This window comes from Actinia tenebrosa, unplaced genomic scaffold (assembly GCF_029948245.1).
Source record: "Actinia tenebrosa isolate PJP-AT-01 unplaced genomic scaffold, QUT_ActTen_1.0 PGA_scaffold12__29_contigs__length_12842862, whole genome shotgun sequence".
NCBI lineage: Eukaryota > Metazoa > Cnidaria > Anthozoa > Actiniaria > Actiniidae > Actinia > Actinia tenebrosa.
The window spans coordinates 11,583,336-11,611,133 of NW_028292572.1; the positions used below are offsets into that span (position 1 = coordinate 11,583,336).

Below are 27,798 nucleotides of genomic sequence, written 5' to 3' on the forward strand. Positions count from 1 at the left end.
CTGTACGTAACACCCTCATGCGCCAATAACAACCGTAGCCTGTCAATATCTTCAAAGGCTACATAATTTTTTATTTCATACGTAACGCCCTCCTTTAAGTCTCTCCAGTGTATCTGCCTTACAGCCTCAAACTCCATATATTCTATGAAATATCTTTAAATGCGTCTTTAAAGTGTCCGCGTTCTTAAAGCGCTTACAGCACCACCTACATGGTAGACGCATTCCTTGTGCATACTCCGTGATGGCTCTGCAGATGTCGTCGTAATCGTTACTGATCATTACTTTATAACCATTTCTTTCGTATTCGTGCAACAGACGACGTTGGTCCTCAGATAATACCCCATTGCCTTTAGGGGTCTTCAGCTCTACGCAGAAACCACGGTATCGCACGTGTGCATTAAGAATTAACAAGTCGGGCTGACCGCGTTGGTAGCCCTTCTGCCAGCACTTTATGCGCTTTCCATCCGAGTCCTGCAGTTCACCTAGACCAGGGGTCACGAGCATTTGGGGGTAAAACCTGCGGATGTAGTCCACTACCTTTTTATGCAGGTCGAATTCATTTTCGATCTTAAATACCAACTTGTTTGGACCGTCAAACCGCTTTTCTATTGCATATCGACCGTCCTTACGCAGCGCGGGTAGGACTTCCTCAAAGACCCAATCCTGAAATGCTTCTGCCTTTGGTAGCTTTGAGCTAAATATCAGCTGATACAACCCAGGTTCGGAAATGAACACGGAATGTGACAGACAGCCTTTTCTTGTACTTATCCGAAACGTGAGTAATTAAAGCATCTCTAACATTGGAATATTCCAACGCAGCTGCCACCTCCTTTCCCCTGAAGTACAGTTCGTTGCCTTGCACTATGCATTGCAGTTTGGTTTCGTTGTTTTGAAATACGCGAAGCATATTATACGTAAGGAATATTTTAATTTTTCGTTCACTTTGTTCACGAAACTAGTAGGCAACGCTCTTTAGCTGATTCATTTCCACGCTTAACTGCGCGTCAGACACGACGAAAACGTAGCAGTTTATTTTGTCGCCGTCGCCGGCATCGGTGTTCTTGGTGCGCTTGATCTCCAATGTTATGCCATCCTGCGTATTTACTAGACGTAAACCCTGACCGTGCATGCTTTCGTCGTTGGTGGTGCGCATATCGATCCATAACGCATATTTATCCTTAAAGAATTCCTCAGGGCTAATTTGGTCGCCAAACTTGCGCATGGCCTCTCTGTACACGTCTGCGGGCTTTATTCCCTGGGAGTAGACCTTGTTGGGTACTCCGTTGACATTTACCCCCACGTTAGTAATGTTGGGGTTGTGAAAGGCCTCGGAGTCGCGCTTGCCGGCTTCGTAGGGTTTGGCAAACACCAACATCAGCCCCGTGAGACTTCTTCGGGGGAGGTTAATGCTTTGGTTGATAACCTCATCCGTCTTATCCAAGAAGCTAAATGTCTTATACATCACTACGTGGTCGTAAAGGAATGCCTTCCCTGCACTGTATTCCATACCGGCGCTACGGGCCAGCTCTTCGCTGTACACGGTCTCGTACTGCAGCTCTAAGTTGGTAATAGAGTATGGGGTTGTTGTGGTAAGTGCAGTGGTCAGCCCACCAATGATGTTATTAGCATCTGCTAAAGTTACTTCAAACTGTAGCTCGGATAACTGTCTTGGGTAATACACACCGTGATTCGTAATCACTTCAAAGTCCAGTGGTATGACATACTTGCTACCATAGGCGGTCTTTATTCGCTTTGCGTCTGCCACTGCGGTTTCTCCGCTGCCGTCAGTAGGTTGCGTTTTCGTAGGTGTGCGGACCTTACGTAGAATGACACTACCAATTCCTTGTTCTATCCTTTGCGCGCGGTCAAAGGCTGTCAACCATAAGTCTTTGTACGTGGTATACAGATCGTACCTATTTAAGTCCAGCAAGGATTCCCCGGCGAACTTTACGCGCATCTTAGAAACAATGTTGCGACCCACGTTGTTAACGATAATCCTTTCATCTGTGGGGCTTGACTGTACCGCTAGGTCGAACCTTAAAGCCAAGGTACCGGGTACTAGGACTAGGTTATCCGTTAGGCGGGGTACGCCTACGTACAGGGTTTCCCCTGGCTTTGCGCTAGAAGGTGTGAATGTGACCCGGTGAAAGGTGCGTTCTGCTTTCAGTCCGCCAACCTGCTTAGGTAATACGTTGGGGTTTAACTTTGAGCTTATCATATATAATGGCGGCAGAAGGAACGGATTTTGACCCCCTTACCGAAGAAGGCCAAGTAGACATTAACGACGAAGGCCAAGTAGACATTAACGACGAAGAATACGAGTCCTTGCTTCCCGATGACAACGTAGACGGGCGGGGCCTTTTTGACAAGCTAAGACGCAAATATGGCAGCAGGGCCCGCGAGGCCTGGCGTTCCTTAGAGGACAAGTGGCAATCAAGGAACCCAGGGCGACCTATTCCAGAATATTTGGAATTGCAAAACTTGGATTCCACGGACCTAAGAACTGAAATGCTAAGGGGGCTTTTAGACGACGTAAGGGAGAAATTTCCAAATGTGGACTTGGCCCGCCTTAATTTCCAAACCGGAGATAAGGGGCAAATTCAAATCCAGTACCAAGGAAGGGATAAGTGGTATATTCTCTACCAAAGGAGAGACTCCGACAGGCTCACCAGTAATCTCCCAAAAGAAATCAAAGACGCATTAGGAAGACCTAATTTGGTGGAAAGACTAAGAGAAAACGATGAAAACACCAGCGAAGCCTTTGAAAAGTTCAAGACCCTAATGCAGCGGCAACAAAAAGGTAACGAGGCGATAAGGGAAGTCGAAGGACTAAAGGAAACAATGGAGGAAAGGGAGGCAGAATACATGAGACAAAACCGACTACTCCTTGATGCTCAAAAGAGAGAACTTAACGATAAAAACCAAAGAATGATAGAAATGAGAGAACAAAGAGACAATGCCCTACGCGATAGGAACCAAGCCCAAAAAGCCTTCGAGCTCGCCCTGCAAGACCTGGACATGAGCAAGGAAGAAGCCAAGGACTTGCAAACCACCATAGTCGGCTCTTTGGAGGAACGCCGGCAGTTGGTTGCCGAAATCAACACTAAAGAAGAGCAAATCCGGCAAAGAGATCAGGCTATCGAAGACCTGGAGGGGCAAATAGAGCGGCAGCAAGAAGTAGTTGCGGACCAAACTCGTTCCGAAGAGGAAAGGGAGGCTGCCCAAAGGGAAGTAGAAACCCTTCAGGTGCGCCTTGCGGAATTACAGGCACAAAAGGACAACCTGGAAAAGGAGTTGGGGCTTACCACCAAGGAAAAAGTAAAAAGAGCTCTGGTGAAGTATGGTATTCCGCTGGCATTTGCGGTCGCTATTTCGAGCGTAGTGGGAGTAATCTTGTCCGCTCTTAAGGCTACAGGCGCGGGCGTAAAGAAATTAGGCAATGGGCTGACGGACTTGGGAAAAAAGATGGCAGCCGGTCTTCCTGGGCTGCTGGGTTCAGTTGTTTCCTTGGCACTTAGGGCCGGCGGCGAACTGTTAAAGTTCGTGGGCAACAACATTTGGATCTTGGTCGTCGCTATTGGAGTGGTACTCCTGAAGAAGATGAAGGGTTAATCTTATCCTTGTACGTTACTGGCGGCTTATCGTCGTCGGGTACCCGAGGCATCCTCGACTGGGGATAAGTAAAGACAGTGTTAGCGCCGCCTTGATAATTCGGCATTAGCGGTAGGGCAGTCATGGTGCTAATGGGCTTATGATTCCAAGTAGCATCTACAGCAGGAGCGCCTACGGCGTTCAGTCGAAGGTAGGCAACGTCGTTGGGAAGAACCTGAAGCTTCGCATATTGACAATTGGCTATCATATGAAAAGTTACTGGCGTTAAGTCTTCTCCGCTTTTTGGAGGGGGCTCCGACGAGAAATGAACTGGGTTCCTATTGTTATCTTTTTTTCTGTAAGGTAGTAATGAATGGTTATTCTCATCAACGATCCTAAACCCAGCATTGCATGAATACCCCGTGTTAATGCTAATAGTACACATGATTAATCCCAGGCCCCCAACCTTCACCCACAGCCCGGTGTCATACCAATGCTGTTCTGAGTACTCCTTTTCCTCCAGGTAATGGAGAAACCAATCTTCCTTCATGTGTGGGTTATTCATATATTACAGGGAACAAGTCCCCTTCGTTAGAAGGGGCAGCAAACATAGTTTGCTTCTAGAGACTAAGCACCGTAAAAGTGCTAATGGTCTTATGATTATAGGCTGTATCTCTTTGATTTTCTATGCTATTTATGCAAACGCTCCCTGAGTCATCTACGCGCATTTGCAGCTTCACTTTCCCATGGCAATCAGCAACCACGTGGAAAGTCCAAACCGATAGATTTTCGGCGCTTTGGGGGTTGGGCTCTACGGAGAAATGCGCAGGCTCCCTGTTGTTTGTCTTCACACGCATAGGCTGCAGTATGCCATTCTCATCCAGGAACCTAAAGCCCACGTTGGCATGGCTGCTCGTACCAATGCAAATGCTGCATATTATCAGCTTCTTTCCTGAGTAATTCAAGTCTACAGACATGCCCGTGACATCAACCCAAGATGCCTGGGTGTATTTTTTCTCGCCTGTGTAAGTCGTATAGACACAATCTACTCCAGCTACGTAGGGGTTGTTCATCGCCATATATAATAACTCAGACCAACGCCTGCGGTGGCTAAGCCGGCCTTTAGTAAGTTATGGTCATATTCCTCAGGTATCGCAGGCAAAACCTTCTTTGATGGTTTCTTAACTACGGGTAGCTTCGTTTCGTGTGACTTTTTTGGCTTCTCTACGAAGTGAGGAAAGCCCTTGGTCATGTCAGAGTTCACGTCATTTGCCCCAAACTTCATGTCTTTGGTTGCTCGCTGCAGCTTGTTGTTGTAACCCACAACGGAATTGGTGTTAATAACCAAGTTACTTGGCATTAACCAACAACCAGGACTCAAGGCATAATCTAGCCGCACTTTAGATTGCTGCACCGCTAATTGATATCTCTGCACTGACTTGGATATGTCATTTTCTATTATTGCGGACTCAAACAGGGTTAGGAATTCCTGTTGCGTTTCCCGCGAAGCACCTTGGGATCCAACAATGGGGCTGCGGGTATTTACCTGCGCTCCCAGGATGCAATAGACAAATGCTTCAATGCTGCGGTTAATTCGAGCTAGGTTTCTTAGGCCTTTTCCTTTTAATAATACAAACGGATCCCAAGGACTGGGGTAAATTGTCTCAATCCTATCGATCAGCGTAACGTCATTCTTACGACCACCCAAGTCGTAAAACTTTAGGATCCCGGGGTATTTTTGATGATACATGTCGGCCGGACGCACGCCGTCAACATGCCAAGCATAAATAATGCCCAAGCCATGCGTGGCGCCCTCCCGATAACGAAAGTCTCTTTGCTGCGGCTTAAACTCATTCATTAGTCTTTCTAGGGCAGCGGAATCGTAGTGGTTATCCATTCGATTGAATGGCTTTTCCCCCGGCAGCGGTACGCTAAGCTCCTTCAATATGCGCCGCATAGTAAAGGCAACGTGGAACCTTAGAAAGGCAATGTCGAACATATCCGCGGCAACCCCGCAGCCCTTTGTAGCCGCCCAGACGGCAAAGTTTAACTGCTGCGGCCAGTACTTAAAGTTAGGCCCCTTTAACCATTCGTGGGCTTCTTTTCCTGAAGTGTGCGTAAGGTTAAAATCCTTAAAGATATCCCTTATTACTACGTCAAACGTTTGCTTACCCACTGGAATCTTTAAATGCGTCACTATCTTATCAAAGTCGTTTATGCCGCCTTCGGCATCGTAAAATGGGTAATCCTGGTTGGTTATTAATAGATTCTTTGGAAAATTAGGTAGCCTTTCTTTATGCACGGGTTTTGGTGGCTTGGTGGTCGCCTTTGGCTCCAAGTCCGCATTACTGTACATTCTTTCGCCGTTGAAGTAAATCCCATCGGGTCTTCTTTCGAACTTACTAGGGTCTGCATGCGGAAACATCTTCCTAAATGCTCTCCAATTCCAGTAATCCCGGTTGTCATGATGTGGCTGCTCCTCAATGTCATTCCCAAAAGCGTCGTACATTAGTATATATAATGGATGTTATACCATCAGCACCTAAAATGTACCCAGATATTCCCTATACTACACCCAACGAAATGAATGCCGAAAACTTCAGGCTCAATAAAGTAAATTTAATCCTGGCTTACTTGGAAGGGCAGACAAAACACTACGAAAAAGTTAGGAAAAAGTACGCCAGAGCCCGGACTACGCTACATAAGATTTCGATAACTTCAGGATCCATATCCGTTGTGTTAACGGGCTCCGGCGTTGCTACTTCGCTTACTGGGCCGGGAATAATCGTTGGAGTTCCTTTGGCCGGCGTTGGGGCAGCCTGTGGTATTATTTCAGCCGTTGCTACGGGCATTATGAAACAGTTGTCAAGCAAAATATCCAAGCATGACACGACAATAGCTCTGTCAAGGGCTAAAGTAAATACAATTACCGATCTTGTCTCAAAGGCTTTGCGTGACAGAAAGATAGACGACGTAGAATTCTCGCTTATTCTGGCCGAAGAAGACAAATACGAGAAATTAAAGTCGGACATAAGGAATAAAAAAACAGTCGTAAAAGATCTTTCCGAGGAATCTCGCAAAAAGATCTACCAGGAGGCAAAAGAAGAGCTTCAAAGAAAGCTTGCTCAGTAAACATCTGCTTCGAAAAGAGCGTGACAGGATTCTATTTACATATCGAACGTCAGTCTAGAAAATATGCAAATTAGAGTGTAAGACATAAAAATAATAATTTTCACATACATAAGCGTCCAGATGTGTCTGGCGCTCGCTTGTGATCGCCACATTCATCCTGAATTTGCTTACACACTTTCTCCATTCGATTTCCATTTTCTCACTTGTGATCGTGGACTTTGGAGCTGTGGAGGCCTAAAGTCCCGAGTTCAAGCCTCGCTGTAGACGCATTTGGACCGGTTGCTGTGAGTGAAAAAAAAAGCCTCCCCCACTCACAGCAACCGTGGGGGGAGGGGTGGAAAAGATAGAAAGTGCGATTCAACCCCGCGATGGGGGGTTTCGCGAGGAAAAGTTGGAAAAGTCAGGGGGTGTCTCGGGACGCTGTCCGGAGTTCAGCCTCTGGTGGGTCGTAAGAAAGATATATGTGTATGTACTAGAGGGCCTCTGGCGCGGGATGAAATAAGCCCCGTAAGCCCAAAATGCAAAAAACCCCACTGGGGATAGCTTGGTGTTCTGCGCGATGCATTCCCCAGTAGGGTTTCTGGCAAAATAAACGCCAGTTTTGCATTTTTATTTTCTCGGAATCCATCCTAATAGGGGGTGGTTGGGGTCTATTTTGTAAAATATTTCGTAAATTACGTCAGGGTAATAAGGAATATCCTTATCCAGCCGACAAAACATCCACTCGGCTCTGCTCATATCAGAAACCTCGGGAATAGACTTACCGGTAATTTCAGACAAAAGATAGGGAATAGCTTTGTAATATTTCCCTAGTTTTATTTTTTTCAGCGTTTTCCGTAGACTTTGTGGGGTTGGCTCTTCTAAGTGGTCTATGATTTTCTTCCTTACTTCGTTGGTTAAATATACCGGTCGATAACCTTGGATATGACTCATCCAGTCTCTAAAGTATTTTATTCTCTTATAAGGTGTTTTCTTACGACCTCCATTGGCGTAATATTGCTCTGTACGGCATTACGAATGTTCTTACCACACTCGTAACACTGCGCTGACGTGTCGTCTTCTATTTGCATTTTCTTACCACAACAAATATACTTATTTGGCTTAGTAGGTACAAACTTGGGTTTCAAGCACTTTGCACAGAAATCATAAGCAAACTCTTTACATTCTTCGCACTCCATATATAGACTAACATATTTAACTACATAAACACGGGATGCGGGTAATCGCGGTACGAATCGAGGAATTCACTTTAGACGGGTAATCCTCCGGTGGTCGTTGCGCTGGAACCCCCATCCCCTATACTACTCATTTCGCATTTTTTTATCTGGCATTTCGCATTTTTTAAATCTGGCATCTTGCACTTTTTTTTATCTGGCATCTTGCTTTTTTTTTTATCTGGCATTTCGCATTTTTTTTTATCTGGCATTTCGCATTTTTTTTATCTAGCATTTCGCATTTTTTTAATTTGGCATCTTGCTTTTTTTTATCTGGCATTTCGCATTTTTTTATCTGGCATTTCGCATTTTTTTAATCTAGCATTTCGCATTTTTTTAATTTGGCATCTTGCACTTTTTTTATCTGGCATTTCGCATTTTTTTATCTGGCATTTCGCATTTTTTTATCTGGCATTTCGCATTTTTTTATCTGACATTTCGCATTTTTTTATCTGGCATTTTGAATATTGACATTTTTGTATTGGCATGTCCCTTATGGGCCACCGTATTATATGCAAATCTTTTCTGAAGTCTTTCATGGTCATTGCTCTCTTTGTTTTCTTTGTGGGGTTTTCTGAGAGGTTCTTGAGAAACCTCTGGCACATGAGAGCAGAGCTTGGCTTGCTCAGGAAATCTTTTGTTCGAAGTCACCTGTGGAACGTGTTTTACCGGTTTGCCACGTAAGATCTTCTGTTATTCAAATGTAATGACAGGTGTGACTCAGCTCGTTATAATAATGGTTTACTTTGAAGACCAAAGATCAGCTTAGAATACAAAACTGTCTCTACTTTTTCGCGAGATTATCCGTAGGATCGAGTTGAAGTTCGATCGACTGAAGTATTGACTGAGAAGGAAATAAACGTACATAGGTCATGCCTCAAAAGAATGTCCAAAAGAAGCCCCTAGATGCTGGTGCTAAGCCCAAAACAAGCCAAAAATCAAGTTCGAAACCTGTGCTGGGTTCGAGCGACATTCCACAAAACCAAGATGAAAGCTTTTTTGAAAACGGTGACGAACAACAAAAGTTTCTAGAATGGTTTTGGAAAGGAACTCATGGAAACTACTTGGTTAGAAAGCTAAACGATTATGCTCAACAAGAAGATTTGGAAGATCGCATTCGCAGGGAGAAAGAGAGTCCTGCTGTGTATGCTGTGGTCCTGAATGCTGGCGATTTTCCATTTAAAGAAAAAGGTAAGCAATGGAAGTTGTGTAAAGTTGGTTTTACTCACCGTTCGATCAAAAAGGGTGGAAATCGAATGGAGAAAGTGTGTAAGCAAATTCAGGATGAATGTTTAGAAGGAATAGGGCAGCATACAACAGCAAGTACACTGTTTGCATTACGAATCGGAGCAGTAGACACTACATCGTTTAGCGCAACAGAAAAGCGAATACGAGAAAAGGTTGGGAAGCCAGTATGCAAAAAAAAGGCGAAGGGCCAACGTCTGCCTTTTCCTACAGAGTGGGTTTTAACAACCCAGGAACACATCGACACTATCAAAGAAAAGAAGGAGGAGAAGATGTCGGATGTCGACGAAGGTGGGGATGTGATTGATTTTTTTAAGGGTATCAAAAATACACCGGAACTACCTGAGAAATATAAAGGATGGCTCGCGGAATGACTCAATGAAAAATGCTTTCTGCTATGAAGTATCTTGAGGCAGAATAACTGTGGACGTATGAAATAGACTGTAGTTGCATTACTTGTAGGATATTAAATGATGTCACGAAACAATTCAAGTCTACTTTGGGACTTATCGTCGCCGCGACACAATGCGACATTGTTTTGTGAACAAATTGAAAGATATTGGGCAATGATGGGCAACATTGAACGATTTTGGACAGCATTATGTGGCCCTGGGCATGAGATGAGTTTAAAATAGTCTTGTAGGTTGCATTGGTGTCATGTTCTCAGTAGTTTGCTTCTTCAACCTTTTGAAACTTTTTAATATATGAGATAAGTCACACTGAGTAGGTAACAGCACAAATTGAGGCAAGGCCATAGCAAGGCTTGAAAAACTAGGGGGGGGGGGGGGTGGGGGTTATGAAGTTACTTCGCATCACGTGCACACCGGGGAGCTTTTAAACGACAAAAAAAGATCCACTGGCTGAGGGAATAAATTTAGAACCTATCGTATTTTCAAAGTTAATTATGATTTAGAGGAATATTTATTGGTAGTTAAAAATTTTAAACACAGAAATGCGCTAACTGATTCTGTAGAAGACGAGAGTTACTTTCTTTGCAAGTGCACCCCATAGTTATACTTCAAGTGGCTTCAATTAATTTATTCTTAGAATTCTACAGGTCCTCGTGAATTACAAAAAATCGTAGTAAAATAGGAGATTACAGGACATAGCCATACTCAAGTTAAAAGTCAAGAACCAATTGTGTCCGAAATATATTTAGGATTCATTCCAAGTTAATACTAGCAGGTATAATTTAAGTAATGCAGATTTCATAATTCCTAGTACAAGTTGATTAGGCTCGTGGTATGGTCTAAATTGAATACCACCATTAAGTCAATAACCACTTTAGGTAATTACCGGAAAGGTATCAGGAAAATAGATTTATCGGAGCTTTTAGAAGTAAATGTAATCATAATTGTGTCCTTTGTTCAAATTAGTATGTGATTATGTATAGCTATTACAATATTTTATTATGCTATTAGAATGACTTTTTAGAATCTTATTATTGTATTATATAATTGTATTATTTAATCTTTCATCATCAACAACAACCTGAAATTCACCAGCTGTCCTGTCATGGGTTTATAAACGCTTAAGAATATAAGATGGATGCTTCATTCTCACCTTATCTGTTTCACATGTTTATAAAAATCACTCTATGTATGAAACTTATAGAGGACAGAAAAAATATTTCAGAATACTAAAATTCCTGAAAACATACATTGAATTACCTTTAAGAAAAATTGATCAGTTGAAAGACCACCTTTGCCAACTTTAAATTATCATTAATGTATGGCTTTATCAAAGAGCCCCTCCCAGAGGTTTTAGGGAACAAGGGAACAGGGGCATTTATTTTCAGGGAACAGGAGACATTGTCAAATTATTTTCAGGGATCTGGGGAACTCCTGATTAGATTGTTGGGAACAAGGGAACACCAATATTTTTTTTTAACTTTCAGCCCCTACAATAAAACTATCATTTTAAAAAAAAGAAATAAAAAAAGAAATAAAAATAACAGTTTTAAGACAATTTTTGTGAAATGGAGACCAGTTAGCAGCATGAAAACCTGTGGTCTCTATTTGAAAACAACTGGTTACCAGGGCCGTTGCTACGATGAGGCGAGGCATTTGCCTCGGTAAAATTTCAGATATTTCAGTTTTTTTTATAACGTCATCCGAAAGTGATTTTTTAGCTACATATATATTGTGAGCTACTTATTGTGAGACTCATATCAGATATGCCTTTTCTCTTCTTTTTCTTTGCCAGGATGTGCAAAATGGTCATAGCTTTACAAGAATAAATGTGTCGCAAATGCCTCTCAAACAGCTGGAAATCGCATTTCCGAGGGTCTGAATTTTCACTTTTTTAATTTTTTAAATTTATCATAATGCTGTTTTCTTTAAGGGAATAAATCAGAAAGGAAAACTAAGAATTGATGAACGATTCAGGAAAAAAAGCGGTAGTTTGAAAGCTTTAGAAAATAAGCAAAACGAGTTTGTCATTATTCACCGTCCCTGCGAGTCGCAAAAACAAAGACATGGCGACCTGTTGATGCCACTAGTAAGAAAGGCCGGTTTATGTCCAGAAATCTTACCTACACCAGTAACTAACTATGGCACCAGTAATGAAAGCTGTTTCCGTCCTAGAAAGAAACCTGAAACTAAGAAAACTGCGGCTTTGAAATAACAATTCTCTGTAGACTTTGTACGAGCACTTCGAAGTCACCGCGGTAGGGTAGATTCTCTGTACTTCAATTCTCGCTATACAATATTAAGCCGGTAAAACTTTTTGTAAATGACCGGGTGGTTTTATTGAGTGACTGATGGCTACCATGAAAAAGCACTACTGTAAAAGACTAAATGAGATAATGCACATTTTTAGAGCATAAAAACGTTGATTTTGCTTTAAAAACCGTTAATAAACTGATATCAGTTTTTCTGTCATGGTTGAGGTGTGGGTAAATCGTGGGTATAGGGTCGAATGACTCGGTTAAGTTGATCGTTTAGAGAGGCGTAAACCGTGAAGTCAGGCTCAGTGATCATTTGCACCTTCCCTGAAGGAAGCAATAGATCAGGGTAACAACAGTTCTTTATTAGTTTAGAATAACTTTTGTTAGCAAAGAAGTGGAACTATTTGTGCCCCAGTGTTCTCGAATGGAATAATACTAGGATTTGTTCAGTCAATTGGTCATGAAAACGCGACTTTTCGAAAACCAATACGTGTGGAGACAGGTAAAAAGGATTCGAATACGCTACGTGCGGACAGACTTTTTTTTGAAAAAGAAACAAAAAACCCTAAAACAAAAATTATATACGTGTGGATGGGGCCGAAATTTTGGTTTCAACTGGAGAATTTTAGTGAAAACAAAGGATTTCAAGACAATAGATCATGGTAGTGCATGTAGCTGCATTAAAAATGCAGTAGATTGCTTAGTCACCGACACGTGTTTTTGAACCAGAATCAGCTACAAAGACCAAGCACTACAAAGCGCGCCTTGTAAACCAAAAATGCACTATAAAATGTTTCTAGGTCAAGAAAATTAGCGCTCAAAATGAGAGAAAAGTATAAAGATTAAGGAACTCAGTCGTACGGTGGAGATGGCAACAGAAAGCGGAGGTCTGTCTCCTGAGTATTACCCAAAGGGCGAAGATGAAAACAAGCGCATTAAACAAAGGCTAAGGAACAGTCGACCTTGGAAAATCCTCTCCTCGTTCTGCCAGAAACTCGACTATATATTATGTTGTGGATTCATCGTTTGTAGACATTGTTTCGTACGATGTTTTCAGCTTCGTCAGTCCGTTTTCTCTCGTATGGCTTATATCGGGTTTCTGTTAGGAGGCTGCATGGTGAGCTGTTTAATGTTGACTCCAAAAACAAAGATCTTATTCAGTGATCGCTTCTGCCAGACCATAACGTACTTCGTGTGCGACACACTACGAGGTTATTCTGCCGTATACCGGGTCTTCTCAGCAATTGCAATCTTCTTTTTCATAATGTCACTAATAACATTTGGGATATCGTCAAGTAAAAGTGCTCGTTCGCAACTTCACAACAATTTCTGGGGAGTCAAAATCGTGTTTCTCTCAGTTCTGGTCTTCTCGTTTCTCTTCCTCCCTCACTCTGAATACAGCGGAGAAGTTTGGGTGTTTTTTGGTTTGAATGGAGGTTTTGTATTTATTATTCTAGAATGTGTTCTACTCATCGATATTGTACATTGCTGGAACTCAAGTTGTGTCGTGAGACTAGAAAGTTGCCAGAATAACCGTCATGCATTTCGACTTTGGTACACCATTTTATGGTTGCCCACAATCACTCTGTACAGCGTCTCCATCATTTCCATTGCGCTATTTTACGTCTTGTACGCACAACAAGGCTGTTACAATAACATGTTTTTTATAAGTTTCAATGTGTATCTCTGTTTAGCTGCCACCTACATATCGGTCAATCCAATCGTCCAGGAAAAGCGCCCGCGATCCGGCCTACTCCAGGCGTCAGTTATCACCACCTATAACACGTTTGTCACGTGGTTGGCACTATCAAACGCACCAGATGACAAATGTAATCCGTCTCGTTCATACCTGTTTCCTGGATGTCCCTTCCAAAATGTCCAGTTACTAATGAGTCTTGGACTGATGTTTTTTCTGTTGATCTGCTCAAGCTTACGAGACGTTTCGCCGCCACAGTATGGCAAGTTCAAGCTGTTTTCATCTCGCCACGCCGAAGCTCCTTTACCCAGCAGAGAAGGAATAGCACCAGACAGCATTGAAGACACCCCGTCTCCAGAAGACCGACCCCAGAAGGTAGTGACAGACGACGAAGAAGACGGAGTAGAGTACAGTTATTCTTTCTTTCACGTTATGCTCTGTCTGGGTTGCCTTTATTCAATGATGACCGTGACTAACTGGTACCGACCAGAGGAAGGAGAGAACCTGACGGTCAAACTGGTATCAAGCTGGGGTTCTGTGTGGATTCGTATCTCGGCCGCCATATTCAGTGTTTTTATTTATATCTGGACACTAGTGGCACCTGTCATGTTTCCTGATACTTACAAAGAATTGGTCTTCTTTCAGTTCATGCTGAAGGAGAATTAGAAAATAAATAAGGCGGGTGGGGTTGGGGGATTCAACTCAATGAGCTGGGTTACAAGGACCAAAGACATGAAACAATGGATCCATCGTAAGTGCGTAGTGGTGCATTTTGGTCTAGCTTGGGTACATGCTATCCTCGTTCCCAGTACCTCCGCAGCTTCAAGACAAATCGGAAGGGCCTGGTCACATACATGTACCCACTTTCATAGTAAAACCACAAGGTTTTTTTAGTCCAAGATTCGTTACAAAAATATTGCAAACTACACGCAAAAAGAAGCTTTATTTTCCTGTAGCATAGCTACAGCAAAATACTAGGAAAGAAAGTTGATCATACAATAAGCGTGTAAAAGCACAAGGTTTTTTAGTCCAAGGTTCATTTAATATAAAAACATTGTAATAAACTACACACAATAAACTAGTTTCATTTCCATGTAGCATAGCTTCAGTGACGTACTAGGAAAGAAGTTCATATCTATAATATGTGTGAGTCTAAGACAATAAAATACTCCAAAATCCACTTTCATCTTCACACTCCCACGTCAGCCCATTTCTCACTAATGGCTAAAAATAACTCATAGATATTTTCCAAGTGTTATTTGGGAGTGGAAAATAAAAAAGAAATGACAAAATAATACCTTTACACTGCAAAAGAATTTCATATGCATAGCTCCATAAAATATCCATACCCCCCTCCCCCCACAAGTGGGGAATACAATCCCTAATGGGTAATAGGTAAGGATTGGTTATACGTTTTCAAGGAAAGAATATTTTAGGTATTATACACAAAGTACAATACTATTTACTAGGAGTATGGATATTTTTTGGTGAATAGAGAAATTAACATTAATATAATCCTAATTAAACTAGATTTTCTCTTGATAATTGTATTTAGCAGTAACTATGATTTCAATAAAAACTATCTATTGGTATTGGTACTTCTATGTCTAATAACTAAATAGAAATTAATTAATTAATTAAGACTTTAGCACCACGATGGCACAAAGGATTGACCTGCTCCTAGTAAGTCGTATCCTATCACATACTGTTGACTCTGGGACTCTCTTTTTCTGCATGCTTGATGACTCCTCTTGAAGTTACGCACTGCTTTGGCTGTAGCTATCACTAGAACCAATCGTCTTCTATATTATTTCTCTAGATTATTCACTATCTCCTGAAGATATAATTAACATAAACATTTTAAAAAAATTAAGCAAAGTAAGATAAACATTTTTTTTAAAGTCAAATTTTGTTATCTACCTTGTAACTCATCTCCACGTCTTTTTCTATCTGAGTTTTCTCTGGTGATAGATAAAGATACATGAAAATTTAATAATCCCTTAATTTTATCCAACCCTGAAATATGAAGCATGAAGTAAGGACAAAGCTAAGTTACATGTCATATTGTAGACGTGCAGTTTCCGTATGACTGTGAAAAGTTCACGGCACGTACACGGTAGTGACACAGCAAGGGATATGCAAGAGCAATCACATTGCACGAGAATTTACTCTCCATCCAATCAAATACCTGGAACATGGCATCAACACGGCGCGGACACGGTCACACCAAGATCACGGCACTTTTAGACCAATCATATTGCGCGTGAAAAAAAACAGCCAGTTAAGATTCTAGAAAGTATCACGGTCACGACACGCTTCCGGCACTGAGCTTTTCACAGTCATACGAAAACTGCACCAAGATGGATTTTGTGAGAGGAGGAAAGCTAGATAACCTGGTGAAAATCTCTGGCATTATTGGAAGAAACCGAACAAATTCTATCACATGATGCTGAGTTTAGGTATTGAATCAGAGACCCCAGAGGTGAGAGGCAAGTACACTGCAAATGTATCCATTTTATGGAAGAGTGATGAAAATTTTTCTTACAAATATTTATTCAGCCCCCTCTCCCACCTTAACACCTTAATTTCCCCCTGTATTGAGGTTGGTAGTATTTATGAGTTCTACAAATATCAGGTATGTTTTACCTGGTATATCCATATTGGTCAATAAGGTCTCTTTGTAGCTGTCTCGTTTCTTCAATGAATAAAGGAAGGTCTTGATGTCTGGATGCTGGTAATAAATTAGGTACATACTTGGCAAATAGAGAGGGATTTCTTTCAGCAAACTCTGAAATGAAAAAAAGATGTTGGAAGCAGCCATTGTACTGATATTGGTGAATTTATTGAAAGACTAACTTAATAATGGAAATCCATCCATCCCTCCCTCCCTCCCTCTATCCATCCCTCCCTCCCTCTCTCCATCCACCCATCCATTGAACCATCCATCCATCCAAAAATTTTCAATTTCAATCCATCCATCCCTCCACTCATCCACTGATCCAACCAAAAATTTTCAATTTCAATCCATCCATCCCTCCACTCATCCATTGATCCATCCATCCATCAATCCATCCATACTACATCCATCAATTCATCCATCAAACCATCCAATCCATTCATCCATCCAACCATCCATCTGCTTACCCATCCATTCATTTAACCATCCATCTATCCTTTCCCTCATCTGTTTATACAATCATCCTTCCAATCTCTTCCCTTCCCATCCCATCCCATCCCACCATCCTTCTATTTATCCATCCATCCTGATCCACTATCAATAAAGAAGTGTACCTGGTTTGAGTGAGTAGAGTCCTTTAATGACAGACATCATGGTATGTGGACTGACAGCAAATGGGTTTTGAGATACTTCATCTATCATATCTAGAATGAATAAATATATCTTGGTTTCTCAACTTACTTTATGTTAATTTTTTTTCAGTTAGTTTCTCGATAATGATGACAGGATGTCACCGAAACGTCAAAATCTATCTGCGTTAGTTTTTCTGATTAATTGAATAAATAAAATAAAATAAAAATAAAATAAAAATAAAATAAAAATAAAATAAAAATGAAATGAAATGAAATGAAGTGAAATGAAGTGAAATGAAGTGAAATGAAGTGAAATGAAGTGAAATGAAGTGAAATGAAGTGAAATGAAGTGAAATGAAATGAAATGAAATGAAATGACAATAAAATAAAATAAAATAAAATAAAATAAAAATGCTGTTTTATTTGTAGCAATTAAGAGGGCATGTCAGTAAAAATCGAACAAGAAGCGGCCACGGTTGAAAAATCGATTTTGCTCAAATTTTGTCCAGATGTACTTTATTATATCACAAAATGCACTGCATAGTTTTTTAAGGAAAATATATTTTTATTTTTGAGAAAATGCCGTTTTAAAAAGTCCTCCCGAAATCGCCATTTTAGTGGCCAAAATTTGCGTTGAGTTTACCGAGCGAGTTCAGTACAAAAATCGATTCTGATCAACTTAAAACCCCTAAGACCGTGTTCTATGCTATCTAAATATCCGGTTACGTGACTTACAGGAAATTTGAGTTACTTTTTGTGACATAAATAATCTTAGTTTTAAGACTCGTGATTCTAGGTGATTGACGATATCCCCAAAACAAAATCGATTTTCACCATGCGATAAAGCTCCAAACCCAACAAGTTTCCGAGGGTTAGTTCTTTAAGAAACAAGCTTTCAATTGATGTAAACATTTCTTTGGGCAAACAAATATTCGTTACGCGACGGGTCATTCAAATCTTCAATTTTTGACCTTTCGAAGTCATACGCCATAACTTCCCATCACTCACAAAATCAAAAAATCTCGCCTGGCTAATCTCTTATTCTTACTATTTTACCCTTACAGGCCAAAAAATACACTTGTTATAGCATTTCTTACCTTTTTAAGGCGAAAATCTGGTCTATTAACCTCGGTATTCGTTATAATGGTATCACAAGTCTTGACCATTATCTGTCAGTTGATAACTTCCGTTTACTATCCAATATGTCAACCGTCCAGCGCTTACTAAACGGCGTTTAAAACCCTTGTCGAACAGTCAAGATTGTTTTCCTTTTTATCTGAAGTTCTACGATATCATAATATATCAATATGATTTCAAAATTTATGGTACAGCTGAATTTCCGTATCGAATTTAGAGTACGTAAACAAATGGCCTGGGATTATATGCTAATCAGGTAGACTACGACTTTCTAGGGTAGGGACGGTATGTCCCATTTGCCTTTCTCTGACATCCCAGCGCTTACTAAAAGTTATTTAAAGCCTCTGATTAACTGTTAGATCAGTCGATGTTGTTAATATACCCCAATGATATATATCGTTTGCTGGATATCGTCATCATCAGGAACTGTAAAATAATATAATTTGCGTTTCTGTACTACACAGGGAGCCCGATTCGCTGGGAATCAAGTGCTTTTACAATACAATACGATACAATACGTCTTTATTCACATTTCCTCTTATGTTACATTACATTAAATTATGTATTTAGATCATTGAAAAGAAAATACTTATTTGGTCAAATAAACAAAGCTAAATATAGTTTGTAATGAGAGGAAATGCCTGGAGCCTAAATAAACCATATAGTTTCCTAGTTAGGCTTTAGTCATGTTTTGTGTCAGTTTGATGTAGACAACAAACACGAGGAAAAAGAAATGAAATAATATACAAACAGTAAACAAACAACGACAAAAAGATCGATTAATGATGTGACATGCATTTACAATTGAGTTGGGTATTACATATCGCGATCGAAAGATAAACAAAGATGAAATCAGTTTTAGATAATCTACGAACTCAAACATTTCAACAGCTTGTGAAATTGCTTTTTACTGCCGTCAGTGAAGAACATAAAAGGTACCGCCTGACTTTTTTTGATTGAAGGCAGCAGAAAAAAAAAAACAAATTCCAGCTTGTGTTCATTGACTATCGAAAACCGCAGTTATTAATTAGCGATGGTTTAGTGCAGATGTTGTAAAGAAAATGGAAGCTGCGTGTTGTTCGTTTAGGTCTATCGTCGGTACTTCTTGTGGTTTTGATGCCAAAGATCGAAAGCGCCAAACCCAAATTGTACCATTGATGTCCTGTACAAAAGATACCGCAAGGCACTTGTCCACCCTGAGTTTTTCAGGTCCTGAAAATGAGGTAGATCTGATATTGTCTAGAGTAGCATTGTATGATAAGTCGAAGGAGAGCATCAAATCGATGACCATCTGCCCTTATCATCGCGCGACGCTTGGGATAAGCTGGACCAGAGGAGGAGGTACAAGATGTAGAGTTCCGCAGGAGATTTCAGACCATGGAAAGGGTAAAGGAACCTGGCCTAAAGGTGATCGAGGTTTAGGCAAGCAAGAATCATCTATTATATTACGCAATACTGGCGTGTTTGTCGCTCCTGGATCAGGTAAGTTTTTTTCAAAGAACATATATAACTAGTGACTGTTTATAAGTTACTCAGTACTGTCTCTTTACGTTAATATATACATCGATATTACTTCAGGTATTTGCAAGAAATGCCGATATCTCATTAAAACAATGGAAAGTAAAGATTCCTCAAAGTCGGATGTCATAGCTATGGGTGAACAGATAAAAGAGTTGACCTTGGTAAGACAATTTGTCATGCGATTATCATTTACACGTACATACTGCCAGGTAAAGAAGTGAGGCCATTTGAAGGTGCTTGAAGTAATTATTTACAAGTGCGGTATTTTACGGGTCAGTCGTCATTCTTCACATTAGTTTATCAGTACCAAGACTACACGCTTAAGATATATTTCATATGCAGGTACTTACGCCTTAGCTATTTAGAATTTTTCTTATTCATCTTATGAATCTGATGGCATGGCACAGGAAGCCCACCCAAACGACAAGAAAAGCTACACAAATTTTAAAACATCAATCCCCTCCTACTCACACAAACTTTAACATTTAGAACATTTAATTTACAGGAAGACGATGAGGTAACCTTTAAAGCCAGCGCACAAAGTCCAGCTTTTCAGAGCCCACCAAATACTACTATACCTGAAACACCATGCACAGCCTATGAACCCTCAGAACGCTCGCTATTAACAGAAACGGAGGACAAAGACAACTCAGAACCAATGTCAAGAGAACTGCTAAATTCATTTTTAGCCGCAAGGGACATAAGTCCTATTAGAAACCAGCTGACTACACCATGGGATGAAGCTTCGCAAAGAACTAAGCGACGCTATTCGCGTAAAGCAAAGCAGGTTGTCTTTGCAGCTTTAGAAGAAATTGCGCCTGAAAGCTCAGAAATGTTGTTCAGTGTATTACAGTCATCTGGGCAAAAGGATGAGAACGTTGATAAATCACTGATGGATGCTCTTGTTGAATGTTTCAATAACGCAAGTCATTGGAGCACAAGAAGGCAGATCTTGTCGATAATGGCAGATAAGATGCCCTATTCAGCGTTGAAAAACTGGATTCCCGGTCTCTCCAGATACAGGTTTAATGTGGCCCGCCACCACGCATTGCTTCATGGAAGAGGTACTCCCGTTACCATTACAAAGAGCCCGCGTATTTATGTGTCAACTGAGAAACTTGACCACTTTTTGACTTTTATCACAAGTGGTCAAGTGATCCAAGATTTGCCGTTTGGAGAAAAGACATTGAAGTTATCTAGCAATACAAAGATCACAGTCCCAAATGTTGTAAGGACATTAATACCTGAACAGGTGGTGCAGCAATACACTACCTATTGTCAAGAAACCTGTTTTGAACCAATGAGCCGTAGCAGTTTATGTAGAGTGTTGGGTGTATGTAGTGCTTCCGTAAGGAAGTCACTACAAGGGCTTGACTATTTTTCTGCCGATGGTGCTCAAGCCTTTGATGAAATGGAGGAAGTAGTCCAAAAGCTTGGAGATGAGTACGGAAAAGGTCATTCCTGGGCAAAGAATCAAATCAATAAATTGAAAATTGCAAAGCGCTATTTGAAAAGTGATTACAAGGTATGTAAATCATAGGCGGGTCCAGGATTTTGGTTGACGTTAAAACGACAACATCAAATCTTTGATATTTGCAGGTTCATGTGTCAAAAAGCTCACGAGTCCCCGACCACTGTAGAGCGCACGCTCTCAATCATGAAAGTGATTTGGATTTCACCACTAAATGTGACCATCAGCACGACCTAAAATGTGACCGGTGTGAGCTGATTCCATCTGTGTTTGATGAAGTTCATTCGGCTTTGGAGGATCTGGCCATTGACAATGAAGAGAAGAAAGAGATGATGTATGTCATCACCCAATCAAAGAAAAATATCCAAGCCTGGAAAGCCCACCTGCTGCGTGCTATCAATCAAGATGAAGCCCGGTTGAACGTTCTGCAGAGTCTGGGTCCAACCTCAGTGCTTGTAGTATTAGACTGGGCTATGAAGTTTCTCCCGAGGAAGTGCCGTGAAAGCCAATCTGATTGGTATGGAAAGAAAGGTATTTCTTGGCACATTGCAGTAGCTACAACAAAAAGAGAAGGTCAGTTGGAAATGTTGACATTCGTACATGTTTTCAAAAGCTGTACCCAGGACAGCTATTCAGTAATGGCTATCATTGATGATGTTGTGGGGCAACTGAAAACTGAAAGGCCTGAGCTCGAGGAAGTATTTCTAAGGCAGGACAATGCCGGCTGTTACCACAGCGCATTCAACTTACTGTCCATGAAAGAAATAGTCAAAAAACACAAAGTTAAATTAAGGGTCGATTTTTCAGACCCTCAGGGCGGTAAAGGGTCATGTGACCGAAAAGCTGCCACCATAAAGAACCACATCAAGGCATACTTAAACTCTGGAAAAGATGTCGAAACTGCAGAACAGATGAAAATAGCCATCGAATCATTGAGTGGTGTCAATGGAGTAAGAGCTATGCTATGCGACCCGCCTTCAGTCCCAAATTTAGTGCCTTTGAAATGGGATGGAGTTAGCTTCATCAACAACATCTCCTACAATAAGAATGGCATGAAAGTATGGAGAGAGTATGGCATTGGCGAGGGTAAGACCTTGAAATGGAGTGCATTTAGCCTGCCAAAAAGTATTCTTTTGCCAAAACTAAACGTCATTAAAGAAGCTACTCCCCCTAAAGCCACTTTTACAGAGGTACTGCAAGAAAGAGACCAGCGGCGAAATCTAAAAGTATCGAGACCCAGCCTACGCATACGGATGCTGAAAGCTCCAGCTCAGAAGATGAAGAGCAAACGACAAAGCTGTTTCCATGTCCCGACGACGGCTGCATTAAATCGTTCCAGCTTTTTTCATCTCTTCAACGCCATCTTGACGTCGGTAAGCATAAATATGTACTGGAACGCGAAACACTTCTAGACAAGGCGATGCTGTCATACGCCGTAAAACTTGACCAAGGAAATGCGTCATTGGAGAACCAGCCACTTGAAGAACCAAGTACTTCCCGCACATTGGCATATGGCGATGCTCTATCAAAAGGCTGGGCATTGAAGTCATCCACTGTCCAAAGGAAACGCTTGAACAAAGCTCAAAAGGACTATCTTACCAAGATGTTCGATCTTGGAGAGCAGACAGGGCACAAAGTGGATGCTAATACCGTATCTAATTCTATGAGAAAGGCAAGAAACCTTGATGGTTCTTTTATGTTTAATTCAAATGAGTACCTCACACCAAAGCAGATAAAAAGTTTTTTCTCACGTCTTGCTAAGAAAAGAAGGGAGGTTAAAGTGGATGACGTGGACTTAGAAGACGAGATGGAGGAAGATGAGGAGGCAAGGCTCGACGAGGAAGAGTTTGAAGAGCTTGCACACAACATAATTAAGGAAATCGGACTCGGTCATCCCATCATGTTTGAAGCTCACAATCTATGCGAACTAGCTACAAGCTCGAAGCTTTCAAAGTTCTCCATAGCAATGCTGCAAGAAATATGCACTTTTTATGAGCAGGATACCTCTTCAATCAAGGGAACAAGAAAACAGCAATATGTTGATTTGCTTATGGAGTTAATTGGCAATTGCAGCTGTAAAAGGTAATTATTTATTCAACCTGTCTTATTGTTTGTTTATGATAATAATAATAATAATAATCATCATCATTTCATAGCTTAACCTCCCCCCCTCCCCTCCCCAATTCCTTCCCCGCCGCCAATTGGGCTTCCTGTGTACACAGTTCCTGTAACTAATTCAAATTATATTATTTTGCAGATCATGAACTATGACTTTGACGATATAAGCCGAACACCCAACTCGTTCTTCGAAAAGCATATTAACAACATCGACTGATCTAACAGTTAATCAGAGGCTTTAAATAACTTTTAGTAAGCGCTGGGATGTCAGAGAAAGGCAAATGGGACATACCGTCCCTACCCTAGAAAGTCGTAGTCTACCTGATTAGCATATAATCCCAGGCCATTTGTTTACGTACTCTAAATTCGATACGGAAATTCAGCTGTACCATAAATTTTGAAATCATATTGATATATTATGATATCGTAGAACTTCAGATAAAAAGGAAAACAATCTTGACTGTTCGACAAGGGTTTTAAACGCCGTTTAGTAAGCGCTGGACGGTTGACATATTGGATAGTAAACGGAAGTTATCAACTGACAGATAATGGTCAAGACTTGTGATACCATTATAACGAATACCGAGGTTAATAGACCAGATTTTCGCCTTAAAAAGGTAAGAAATGCTATAACAAGTGTATTTTTTGGCCTGTAAGGGTAAAATAGTAAGAATAAGAGATTAGCCAGGCGAGATTTTTTGATTTTGTGAGTGATGGGAAGTTATGGCGTATGACTTCGAAAGGTCAAAAATTGAAGATTTGAATGACCCGTCGCGTAACGAATATTTGTTTGCCCAAAGAAATGTTTACATCAATTGAAAGCTTGTTTCTTAAAGAACTAACCCTCGGAAACTTGTTGGGTTTGGAGCTTTATCGCATGGTGAAAATCGATTTTGTTTTGGGGATATCGTCAATCACCTAGAATCACGAGTCTTAAAACTAAGATTATTTATGTCACAAAAAGTAACTCAAATTTCCTGTAAGTCACGTAACCGGATATTTAGATAGCATAGAACACGGTCTTAGGGGTTTTAAGTTGATCAGAATCGATTTTTGTACTGAACTCGCTCGGTAAACTCAACGCAAATTTTGGCCACTAAAATGGCGATTTCGGGAGGACTTTTTAAAACGGCATTTTCTCAAAAATAAAAATATATTTTCCTTAAAAAACTATGCAGTGCATTTTGTGATATAATAAAGTACATCTGGACAAAATTTGAGCAAAATCGATTTTTCAACCGCGGCCGCGAAATATCGAATTTGTTTGATTTTTGCTGACATGCACTCTTAAAAACCTTAAATTTCATCAAAGCCTGAAACAACATCTTGTTCTTAGTCGGGACATGGATACTGTAACTCATTGAATGAATTGGAATTTGGTATGTTGGTTTTTGTGAAATGAGAAAAACCGAAGAAAAACCCTGGAATCAAGGGAGAGACCCAACAAACTCTGCTCACATTTTATGACATGTCCAAGAATCAAACCTGTGACCCCAGAGGTGAAAAACGGGTGTATTAACATGTACTACACCAGTGACTCTTCATTCCCTTAAAGACTTACTAAATAAAAAAGGGTTATCAGCAACAATTTCTGTAAATAATCTTTTCAGCTCTACTGTAAGATCTGCATGAAGCTTTGGTACAACATAAAATCGATTCTAAAAAAATTAAGAAAATTTCACAAATCTACAAATAATCAATAGAGATACATCTAACATAAATATTGAGGTCCTTAGTGTCAGCTGTACGCATTACACATGCAGAGAGGATAATTATGAACATTAGTATAAAGCCAAACAAAAAATAAGTGTGTTTCCTGTTGCATAAAAAAATTATTGGGTTCGGAAGGGTGGATTTTTTATACTGATACAACAGTGGAAATGAGCTTACTGGAAAAATATTAGGGTCGGCAAAAATTGACAAGAAAATTAGGGTCAGTTGCACAACAGGAAACACACTTATTTTTTTGTTTGGCCTAAGAGTTTGATTAATCTATAATTTGCAATGCAAGTAGTTAGATTGATATTACTTATCCCATGAAAAGATAGTAAGCATAATATAATTATAGTATAAGACAATCATTCCGCCGTTTTCTTTTGTTTTACTTTAAATGTTACTCACTGCTTATACAACTTTGTTTCATGGGCCAAATAAAATCATTCCAACACCATCTCACACATACCATGTAATTAAAAATCGCAACAATGCCTGTAACAGCCTGCAGGTACTGAGCCATCAGAAAATCAAACTTCTCCAAATACGTTTTCCCAGATGTGCCCTAAAAAGGGAAATTTGAGTATATTAGAATGTAGATCTCTAAATAGACCCCTTCACAGTTCCCTGCGCCATCTTGAAAGGTAGCCCTGCTTTTGCATCGAAGCAAAATGAACAGTGAGCTTGCAATGATAGACACCTCTTTTAACACCTTGAACAATTATTCACATGTCTCTATCATTGCAGGCTCACCGTTTGTCTCGCTTCGATGCAAAGGCACAGCTACCTTTCAAGATGGCGCAGGGAACTGTGAAGGGGTCTATTAGGTATAAAGGGAATGTTTGTTGATTTACTTATCCTTGCAATGCCATATTTCAAAAGGAACCAAGACTAGAGTAAAATGTTAATAGCACTCTTACCTGTAGATCCTTTGTTACCTCTGTCAAGTGTATCGTTACTAAATCAATTAAATTCTTGTACATTATCTCAGAGTATTGCTGACACACACACTTGTAAACAGCACTAGTCAAAAATAAAACAACGTTATTATTGTTAAGCTTCAGGAAATATGCGATATATATATATATATATATATCTCATGGCTGAGGAATGGAATTTCCAAGAGGTGGTAGGGGTTTGAGGATTGCTTTTTAATTTTGTGGTTCCAGGAAATATTCATGGAGGGAGATTGAAGTTTCCAAAAGTTGATGAGAGTATGAGGAGTGTATAGTATATGGTGTGGTCTAAGAATATTTCCAAAAAACCCCCCAACCCCCCAGAGAGGGATCTCAACTTTTAAGGGGTGGAAAGGGTCTATTTTTTTGTCTAGTTCCAGAAAATATTCATACCTCCCCTATTAAGGGAGATTGGAGTTTTCAAAGGTGATGAGGGTATATTGTCTAGTTCCCAAAAATATCCATACCTCCTCTATTAAGGGAGATTGGAGTTTTCAAAAGGTGATGAGGGTATGAGGAGGGTATATTGTCTGGTTCCAGAAAATATTTACACCCTCCTTTATGAGGAAGGACTGGAGTTTCCAAAGGGTGAGGAGGGTCTGAGGAGAAAGTATCAGTGTGCTTACCTATACATCTCTTCGTATGATATTGGTATAAATTCACCAGGATTTTGCCGTAGTATTAATAAAATAGCTCCTTCTAATTTGGGCCAGAATTGTGCAGAATATTCTATGTCACTTACAGGGGGAACTATCAAACAAAAACAGTTTACATATGAGTGGATTATACACTACTTAATATAGTTAACGAATAGTTTTTTTTCTGTGCTATGTTCAATAATACGGCATCCAGGAAGCGATGTAAGCATGAATGTTCTTGATGCTTTCTAAGTTGTTAGAAAGCATTACAGAACAGAACACAGAAAAAAAAGGTTTTTTATTGTTTTTATCATATAGAAGAAAAAATATGTTGTAGTTTCAATGCTGTTTTCTTACTAACACTTCTTTGCAAAGCTTGCTGCATGCGAATAGCATTAGCAAACATCCTCTGTTCACTGCCATATCAATGTTACGGCATATTTCATACCTTGTCTATGCTGTAAGTCAGTACTGTGCATTTCCCATTCAAAGAAAATTACTCTAAAGTATGTGTCTAAGCTACTGGGCCCGTTTGTACGAAGGGTGGATAGCGCTATCCCATGGATAAATCCTTATCTAGTGGATAAGTCAATGCAATCCAATAGATTTATCCACTGAATAAGATTTATCCGTCGGATAGCGCTATACCCTTCATACAACCAGGCCCTGGTATTCAATGATATTAGATTTTTACAATAATTGTAGATTTAGATTGAATCAAGGGAATCCATTTTGCAAACAAAGTAATCTTAATGACATTTAAATGCACATTATATTATTATCTATGTTCAGATTAGTACTTTGTCTTAATGTGGTAGAGAAAACATCTTACATTTTATTTCAAAAACAATATTTTTAAACATCAACCATTTGTTTCAAGCTTCAATGCCTTGGTTTTAAGTAATACATAAAACCTCTGGAAGGAGCCATCAAAAAACGTATAAAATAAACTAATGAATAAAACGATATGAAAATAAAATGAACGTAGATTCTATATCTTTAAAGCTTAAAAACGATTCATTTATATTTTATTTACAACGACGTGACGCGAAGTGCAAATCTTTGTCACCAACTTCAAAAAATGTAGCATAAAAATTCTGGTCAAATCTTTTAAAAACTTACTTCTCTGAGGACGTAGAAGCGACGAGAATTCATTATTTGTGTTGGAAATGACGTTAGTCTCTCCCATTTTTGGTTGAAAACCATTTATTTTACGAGAGAAAGACTTTTTCACCTCAAAACATTTCTACTCTTCGAAAACAACTTGGACTTTCAGATACCAGTGTCGCGCGACCGGACAACACAGGAATCCCTACAACAGAATATTTTCTTCCGGAAACAAGTAATCTATAAACTTTGCTCCAATTTTATTAAATCGTAAGTCGAGAA

General features: G+C 40.1%; 4 protein-coding genes and 1 pseudogene across 5 annotated transcripts; 4 read left to right on the top strand and 1 right to left on the bottom strand.

The window, feature by feature from the left end:
• The first annotated feature begins 8,632 nt into the window (after positions 1–8,632).
• On the top strand, positions 8,633–9,669 carry LOC116287082 (uncharacterized). The gene has a single exon (XM_031693689.2). It carries the CDS (start codon positions 8,810–8,812, stop codon positions 9,554–9,556), a length of 747 nt encoding a protein of 248 aa, XP_031549549.2. The 5' UTR covers positions 8,633–8,809; the 3' UTR covers positions 9,557–9,669.
• A 297-nt stretch (positions 9,670–9,966) lies between these two features.
• On the top strand, positions 9,967–15,138 carry LOC116287095 (putative serine incorporator pseudogene; annotated as a pseudogene).
• Positions 14,567–27,683, bottom strand: LOC116287096 (CDK2-associated and cullin domain-containing protein 1). Of its 2 annotated transcripts, XM_031693708.2 has the most exons (9): positions 27,532–27,683; positions 26,398–26,521; positions 25,736–25,838; positions 25,285–25,380; positions 24,664–24,760; positions 16,838–16,927; positions 16,193–16,334; positions 15,467–15,507; positions 14,567–15,380 (listed from the first exon to the last, which is right to left on the bottom strand). In XM_031693708.2, the coding sequence occupies exons 1-9, from the start codon at positions 27,596–27,598 to the stop codon at positions 15,367–15,369; spliced, it is 774 nt and encodes a 257-aa protein (XP_031549568.1). In that variant the 5' UTR covers positions 27,599–27,683; the 3' UTR covers positions 14,567–15,366. The 2 variants fall into 2 exon arrangements, with proteins under 2 accessions (XP_031549568.1, XP_088884158.1); XM_089028032.1 differs by lacking the exon at positions 14,567–15,380 and having other exon boundaries at positions 15,459–15,507.
• LOC148912256 (uncharacterized) lies at positions 19,520–22,195 on the top strand (the record flags this gene model as incomplete). The annotated part of the gene is made up of 3 exons (XM_089028330.1): positions 19,520–19,674; positions 20,019–21,038; positions 21,113–22,195. Coding segments are annotated over exons 1-3 (2,172 nt in total), but the record flags the coding sequence as incomplete, so codon positions are not given.
• Positions 22,204–24,375, top strand: LOC148912257 (uncharacterized). Its single transcript, XM_089028033.1, has 2 exons — positions 22,204–23,066; positions 23,242–24,375. The coding sequence occupies exons 1-2, from the start codon at positions 22,405–22,407 to the stop codon at positions 23,246–23,248; spliced, it is 669 nt and encodes a 222-aa protein (XP_088884159.1). The 5' UTR covers positions 22,204–22,404; the 3' UTR covers positions 23,249–24,375.
• Positions 27,684–27,798: the final 115 nt, after the last annotated feature.